The sequence below is a fragment of the Ostrinia nubilalis genome, chromosome 23 (assembly GCF_963855985.1).
Source record: "Ostrinia nubilalis chromosome 23, ilOstNubi1.1, whole genome shotgun sequence".
Lineage (NCBI taxonomy): Eukaryota > Metazoa > Arthropoda > Insecta > Lepidoptera > Crambidae > Ostrinia > Ostrinia nubilalis.
In genome coordinates, this window is record NC_087110.1 from 9,939,106 (window position 1) to 9,947,645 (window position 8,540).

At 39.1% G+C, this 8,540-nt stretch overlaps 1 protein-coding gene across 1 annotated transcript; it reads left to right on the plus strand.

The window, feature by feature from the left end:
• The first annotated feature begins 678 nt into the window (after positions 1–678).
• LOC135083480 (uncharacterized) lies at positions 679–3,017 on the plus strand. The gene is made up of 4 exons (XM_063978217.1): positions 679–778; positions 1,305–1,407; positions 2,014–2,222; positions 2,819–3,017. The coding sequence occupies exons 1-4, from the start codon at positions 721–723 to the stop codon at positions 2,983–2,985; spliced, it is 537 nt and encodes a 178-aa protein (XP_063834287.1). The 5' UTR covers positions 679–720; the 3' UTR covers positions 2,986–3,017.
• Positions 3,018–8,540: the final 5,523 nt, after the last annotated feature.

Sequence of the window (8,540 nt, forward strand, 5' to 3'; positions counted from 1 at the left end):
TTTTACCCAATTCTTCAAGAAAGGCTTGTTTTTGAGGAGTTTGTTTCTTCATGCTCTGTAGTCTAATGTTAATGCACAATGAAATTATGATTACATTGGATAATTTAATGTAAAATGTAACTAAGAATAATATTCTACTCTTATAACATGGCAAGCGCAGCGTAGAACGTCCTGCCGTGGACTGACGACCTCATAGAGAAAGAAGGTGTTGGATGCAGGCACCAACCGGCCAATCTTGAAGTTAGAGGAGGAGTCCTGCTCAGTAGTGGATGTCCTGTGATGATGTGCTATCATCGCACGTCACATTAGTCTAAATTTTTTACGCCTAACGTCCGTATTCACAAACATTACTATGAGTTCAAAGATCAAACCTGGTCGAGTTGGCGCAAGTAAAGGCCCAAAAACCAATAATAAATGAGTTCAAAGAGTGCGCGTGGACGCTTAAGGTCACACACGAACCAATCACAGACTCTATTCAATGTTGTGCATTCGATTTACTGCTTCACTTAAGCAAGTATCGTTTGTGAATACTGGTGTTATTTACCTACATAAAGATGCCACAGTTTTTAGTTCATCTACAAAATTCCGTTCAAGACCCATCCTGTATTTCCCAGGTCAGTGTAAGCCAATCCAAATAATTGGTATGCGCCGATCAATTAGCCACTCATACACTACATGCAGTGGGGCGTTTGGAACCAACTGGGGTGCTTTAGCACAGTGATGGCTACTGCAATAATATTGCTGTCCGGCTTAGTATCCGTGCTGGCTTATGGCGATGGTAGGTGTTTTTTAATTTAATTTAAATTGGGTAGAAACTCTATTGACCATAATTTGAAAAGATTCATTGATCTTCTCAACTTTAAGACGTCTCTCCAAATACTTCTATGATGAAATTACATTTCCACAATGAATTATTTTTTAGGAAAACCCAAGAAAATACAGTTAACTCGAAAATTCAAGTTAAAGTAACTTTGAAATAGATACTAAATTACATTGATTTGGTAAAAAGTTGACGTCTTTTTTTGTATTCGTAATGAAATCAAATTCAAACTCTTTATTTAATTGTTTGGTCTATGGAGTCATCACAATTTCACTACTGGTGACTATTATTCCTTCACGGAGAAACTGCTGTAAAAGTTCTACTAGATGTATACCTATTCCTATGATATTATTATATGTATGTAGTGATCGATTTAGCATATAGTTAATTTAAAAATTTTAGCACCTTTTTACCGAAATCTCAGAATACGATAGTTACTTATTGGTTAATTTGACAATGCTGTGGTATTCTTTTTTCCTGATAGATTCAAGGTCTCGAACCAGAGGAGCACCTTTGCCAGGCACGCTGAGCTCCGTGGGAGGTTCCGGAGAGGAGTCCCCTCCGGTATACCGACCTGGATCGCAAGCGTAAGTAAATGACGGAGACATCCCGCTTTTTGCAGGATCCCGTTTAGTAGTAATACGTGTTTTAATATTAACATTCACATGAACCGTTTGCAGAGTCCCGCAAGAAACCGATCCGATTGAATTTGGAATTTGAATTACAAATACACACTTGTGTCACACAACTTTCCAATTTTGCGGGATTCGTTGATGCAAGATTGCCGTGGGAAAGGGCCTTTAGTTCTTTATTACATACACGTCAAGCGCATAGCTAAGTCAGTGCCTGAGGTAAGGGAGCGGCACTGTCATGACAGAAAAAACAAGCCTGAAGCACACTTGAAGTAACGCTTGCGTTCGACGTCAAAAAACATCTTCCCATGGCGGTACACTGCCTCAGTTATGAGCTAGATCAGTATGTAGGCCTTTTTCAGGGTACCCAATGCACATAGCTTGTCTGTCCTATCACCACTTTAAGACAACTTATCGACTGGTGCTGAGAAGAAGTGGCGGTTTTCATTTCTAAATCTTAATATTATTACATTGTTATTATTACGAAACTCCTAAGCTGCTGGCATTATTTTAGTCACTGTTTAATCCCGTTTCTTCAACAAAACGAGTCCACTTTTCCAGGTACGTGGTCTCCCAATTCGTGAAGCCAAAGCCACCTCACCAGTACTGGGAGGAAGAGACCTCCTTGACCCTGGTGCCTGAGAACAAGAACTGCCTGCTGTGTGAGGCCCAGGATTCTGGGGCGTGCAGAGCCATGCCATCTTGTGTGTACTGCGAGCCGACTGTAACCGCTTTGTGTGAGAGAAGCACCCCTTGCTTGAGATGTACTGGTAAGATAATATACTACGCGTATTTCTGCTGAATTTTAAACTTTCCAATATCGGAATTGAGTCGCTCGTTCGTTTCAGCCAAACGACGTCCACTGCTGGACAAAGGCCTCTCCCAAGGATTTCCATAACGACCGGTCCTGCACTGCCCACATCCAGGTTCTTTCAGCGACCTTCACCAGATCGTCGGTCCACCTAGAGGGGGCCTACCCACGCTACGTCTTCCAGCCCGTAGTCGCCACTCGGAGTTATATCAGAAACTAGAGTAATTGTTTCTTCCAATTTCCAATGGTGCTGTTGTGTCTTTATGAAACTTACGAGTAGGTACATACAAAACGAATCTTTGGAATAATATGCTTCTTTTCCATGTGAGATGGATTTTAAAAAAGACAACGAACACAAGTGGCTAGATGGTGGAGCTGATGAAAGAAGTATAAAGAGAGCTTGTAATCTTGCTCCTGCAGTGGAGACTAAAAGACTTAATACGAGTATGTTAATGATGAAAAAGGTAAAAATAGAGCTCGTGATCATGCTGTTGCAGTCGTCTTTAGTCGTCTTTTAGTGTCCCGTGACTTGATCATAACGTTCTTTTCCCTTAGTGATCAAGAACCCATTCTTCAAGTGCATCCCAGGCGAAAAGTACATGGACGAGTGCGATTCGTGCCGCTGTACTGACGGCCACAGTGGCTGGTGCACCAACCAGTTCTGCGAGTTCCGCGCACTACACATCTACGCGGCCAAGCTTTCTGATGGAGAGTTCTACTGAGATGGTTTCACTTATTAAATTCTATAAATTTTGGTGTATTATTTCAATCTACCTGTAAGTATAACTTTCAACAACTGCACGCAGGAAGATTTAATGAAGGCTACTGACTACTAAAATCTACGCATCACGGCTCTCTGATGGAGAGTTTTGCTGAGAATCGTTCGTTTCAGCCGAATGACGTCCACTGCTGAACGTAGGCCTCCCCCAATGACTTCGACAAAGGCCGGTTTGTAGCGGCCTGCGTCCAGCGTCTTCCTGCTACCTTTACGATGTCGTCGGTCCACCTTGTGGGTAGACGTCCTACGCTGCGTTTTCCAGTACGCGGCCTCCTTGTTGCCCCATCGACCGTCAGTTCTATGTGCTCTGCCCATTGCCACTTCAGCTTGCTAATCCGTCGGCACAATACACTTTGATTAGGCTAAAGAAATAATGTGTTGTCTTATTTTTTTTTTTTTTTTTTTTTTTTTTTATGCATAACAAGGCAGGTATTTGACCACAATCGCACCTGATGTTAAGTGGGATGCGGTCTAGGATGGTACATATCTGCCCTGTAAGTGCCTATTCACTCTCGCCTTGAAAAGGCCCTTCAATTTTAAATTAAATTTCAATCTACTTGTAAACAATTCTGGCATTTTTTTTCTTTTCCTTTTTCCTCGTGACCTTGTTTCAAATTTTCTTCATAGGCTTGTCACTTTCTTTCATTAAATTACAGATTAATGTTTATTTTTAACACTTAAAATTACTCGTACAATACCACCGTCATTAGTTCCTCCTTAATGCGCTATTTTTACAGACTAATATTGCATGAAAAACTTTGCACAAGATAAAACTTTATCTAAATCCACGAAACCATAATTACATCGTTATCAATCCAGCCCAATAAAGCTCAGATAAACCATTGGCCATAATAAATTTAATATAGCCTATAATGACCCAATAAAAGTATAGTACGCCATAATCGATCATTTGTATGGGAAATCACACCTGACGCGATAAAAGGTGTAGCTGACATTGTCATAGGAAATTTATGATTTTGTAACGTGATAATGGGGTTCGTATCAGAAATATTATCGGTATTAATGGCGTTTTAAGTATCGGTTATGTGTATTTGAAGGGGCGGTGTGTAGACAATTAGGCAGTGTCTAGGTAAGTACGATATTTACGGTCAGTTAAGCTGACCAGGTCATAAAAAAGCTCAAAGTTGCACAGCATGCTATGGAGAGGGCTATGCTCGGTGTTTCTTTACGAGATCGCATAAATGAGGAGATTCGTAAACGAACTAAAGTCGCTGACATAGCCCGACGGATTGGCAAGCTGAAGTGGCAATGGGCAGGGCACAGTACGCAGAACTGACCACCGGAAAGCGCAGCGTAAGACGTCCACCCACAAGGTGGGCCGATAACATAAACGTTGCAGGAAGGCGCTGGATGCAAGCCCCTACCAACCGGCGTTTGTGGAAGTCATTGGAGGAGGCCTATGTTCAGCAGTGGACGTCCTATGGGTGAAATGATGATGATGATGAAGCTGATCAATACCTCCAAAAAACTGACTGAATTTTAAATTAAGATTTCTCATATGCGGTAAAATTCAGGGGTAGGTACGTCAGTTCAACTCGTCAATTTAACTGACTTTGTGTATCCAGCCTAAAGTTGATTTGTAAAAGATGTACAGTCGCGGAATGAAAAGGTTCGTCACCTTAGTGTCGGTTTTCGCTTGCACTAGGTACTGTAAGAGTCAAACCTGCCAACATAACAGTGCAAGAAACAGTGCTGCTAACATTTAAATAAATATGACGTTTGCTAACGAATAAGGTTTTGCTTGTTTATTTTTCTATCCCATCAATGCAATGCAATGATGACATTGACCAATTGACAATAGTTTTTTTTATTTAATAGAAATAATAATGTCAGCTTGAACCAACAAGAAGGTTTTAGTTTATCAATCAAAATAATCTTCTTGACAAGATAAATCGTCAAACAACTTTGATCTGAATAATTTTGAACTTTACTGACGAACAGTTAAAGATTATTTTCTCTAACTCGAGATTATTCTGTAACATAGTTTCAAAAGGTAATATGTGCTCGCGATTCGTTGAAGGAATCAATTTGAAAACTGACGAACCTTTTCATTCCGTGACTGTACATACTAGAGTATTGATTTGTAAAAGAACAACCAGATTAAATAATTTTAGTTTTAATTTTAATCCTGAACACCTTAAGTAGAGTCAGCGTCAAATTTTTCGTGACACTCAAAGTAGTCAAAAAGTTTGCAACCCATCTTTGTGCTGTCAACTTTTTGGCCACTTTGGGTGTCACGAACTATTTGACGCCGACTGTACAAAAAGGACAATGCTCACCGCTCCAATGGCTTCCTAAAGCGACATCTATGGGCAATAAAATGCGCATTACATCTTTAAATGATGTGAAAATGTACAAATAGCCCACTAACCGCATTCACACGAAGAAAAAACTAATCTTACTAAAGGTGTCGTGATGACAAGTGTGAAGTTGGAATTTGTGTCTTGGTTCCGTATGTTTTAAAGCTTTAACATCATCATTATTATCAGTACAGTTTTAAACGTCCCTAGAGAAATTAGAGTTTGATTATCTCAATCGAGAGGTCCTAGGTTTTTCCAGATAGGACATCTCGATTAATATTTCATACTTACACCTGTATAAACATACTTATAAGATCCTGAGGTTCGCATCTTTGTTATTTCGCGTTTCATCTTCGTTTTCATCATTATTAGGTCATTGTAGAGTTTCATAACAAGTATCAGTACCTTCATAGATAGAATGTATCAGGACAAATTTAATATTTATTGCTCTACTAGCTTTCCGCCCGCGGCTTCGCCCGCGTGGAATTTTGTCTGTCACAGAAAAACTTTATCGCGCGCGTCCCTGTTTCAAAAACCGGGATAAAAACTATCCTATGTTCTTTCCCGGGACTCAAACTATCTCTATGCCAAATTTCATCAAAATCGGTTGCGAGGTTTAAGCGGGAAAGCGTAACAGACAGACAGACAGACAGACAGACAGACAGACAGACAGAGTTACTTTCGCATTTATAATATTAGTTGGGATTGACATTATTTTTTTGCTTGACTTTGAAACCTTATCGAATGTATTAAAATGAAATGCGAAAAGTTTCTTTTAATAGGTAGATCGAATTTACATCAATCTTGGAATAATAAATTGTCTAGCTAGACAACATACAATATGATTATTGCGATCACAAAGAACCCAACTGAAGGATCTCCAAAAGTGCGCATCATAAAAAATCAATACAGATATCACCCGCTGCGCTTCCAAAAATGGCTCAATAGCTCAAATGGTTCCAAAATGGAAGAATTCAATTCCAGATCGGAACGTCAATGATTGTCACGCGTATTAATATCGAGTTACCAGACCGTACGCGACTTTATTTGCCTTTTTTGCGAGTGGGTATTGCGATTTGTGTGCTAGCTGTGATACGAATATATTGGGAATTTTTACGCCCAGACCAATACAAATTGATGGATTATGTACATAACAATACAAATGTACGTAATAGATCGAGCCGTAGTTATGTAGAGCCTTAAATTGTTATACAGTGGGTATGCTTATATTTGCGGGTATGTTATCGTGCTATACACAATTTAACTGTGTATAGCACGACCTAGTAATAGAATATATCATACAGATCCGGTGAAATAATAGTAGATATTAATTTCATTAATTTGCATAATGAGTATTTACAAAGATTATGACCCCTCGCGAAAAACTAGCCATAAGGATACTGGCAACTCATCAATTTTGACCCCAATATCGTAACTACAATACTAGCCCACACGATATAAGCTTCAAGTGCGACGCATAGCGTACCTAGGTATGAACCATTTGTATATTAATGGTAAGCACTGTTGTATTATTTTAATGTAATTATGTAAGCTCAAGATAGTCTTAACAGTAAACCCTAGTGGTTTTTTTTTGCTATCGATATAAATGATGTACTGTGTTTTCTTCAATGATAAATATGAAAATTCAAATTCGAACAATCTACTCGTCCGATTGTAAGGGGGTAGAGCGAGAAAACCGTTCTTTCTAGGCTTCAAATAGCAAATAAGGCTACCTAAAAACCACATGCTGTCTATAAAAACAAACCCGCGTCTAATAGATTGTGTAGAATTTCGTTATTTACTGGTATCTTCTCCGCTCAGCTCCAATAGAAACAGTTATTCAGAGATGTATCTTCCGCTTCGGTGGAAATATACTCAACATCAAATAAATCGCACCTTCTGCGAGGCGAACTTTAAAGATTTTCTTCTGACATAATCATGGTGCCCCAACAATATTGGTGTTATTTGAAAGCCCAATAAATATCCTTAAAGATTATTATGGGCGACGGTAATCACTTACCATCAGGTGATCCGTCTGCTCGTTTGCCTCCTATCACATAAAAAAAAAAAAAAAAGAAAAACACATTTTATTAATAAATGATTAACATATACCTACCATAAATGTGACTTGAAAAAATACCTCACTTTGGGCTCACCTCTGGGATCAATTAGACCATTTTTTATGGTTATAAAACCAAATAATGATCTCACGTGTCCTCTTTAACAGATGGATAGCGATTAATCTCAACTTAACAGTTTTATAGCCATAAAAGTTGGCTCAAGCGTAACTACCTATTTTTTGAAGAAGTGACTCTGGATCCTTCTAGAGACACATTTTTATGGTAAAAACCTTTCCCATAGTGAAATCAAGTTTAGAACTAGGCTTTTAAATAGTGCCAATATTGGTGGGAAGTGGGGATGCATACGTTTGAAAGTGCTTGTCGCGCGAGGTGCGATTTATTTGACGACGAGTGTAGTTAACTTGTTTCCTATACCGTTCGTCTCCGCACATTTCGCCTCATCTCCATTTTTGTGAAAGTTACGACCACAGGGGTGCCAAAACATCGTAGGTATCCTATGAAAATGATAACATACAACGCGTGTACAACAAGCGTTATGTTATCACGCATTGAGTCATTTTCGGAACACGCGTGCTCACAGATGTTTTACTGTCAGACAATATCGCCTCTATTACAATGAAATAAGGAATCACAGTGTCAAGTTTGAAGTGCCGTCTTGTAGCCTGTAATTTAGTGGGAATCTATGGAAAAGCAACAGAGCAAGACCCGTATTTGAGTATACAATTAATATAGTTTAAAATATCACTCGACATTGACTGAAATGTATCATTTTAGAAGAATTTGTATGCAAACACATAAATGACACAATGCGTTTAACGCGACGTAACGCAGCGTCATATGCATGCGCTGATTAATTCCATTTCAAGTCTATTTTGAACCTTACGAAGTTACAAAAAGAATTACATTACTTTATCACTCAAAAACCAATTTAATGCGAAATCGGTATACAAGCTGAATTGGACTGTAACACGATCGACGTAAACGCTATATTCGTCACAACACAACGCCACCAGAACCGAAAATACAAATTACTAGAAATACGAAAGCACCAATCGATAAGAAATCCACAAGACGGGAATAACTTCCAGGGTACGTAG

Coding starts and splice junctions, on each gene's coding strand:
- LOC135083480 (XM_063978217.1), top strand. CDS start 721: ATGGCTACTGCAATAATATTGCTGTCCGGCTTAGTATCCGTGCTGGCT. Junction 779..1,304: donor CGTGCTGGCTTATGGCGATG/GTAGGTGTTTTT, acceptor TTTTCCTGATAG/ATTCAAGGTCTCGAACCAGA. Junction 2,223..2,818: donor CCCTTGCTTGAGATGTACTG/GTAAGATAATAT, acceptor CTTTTCCCTTAG/TGATCAAGAACCCATTCTTC.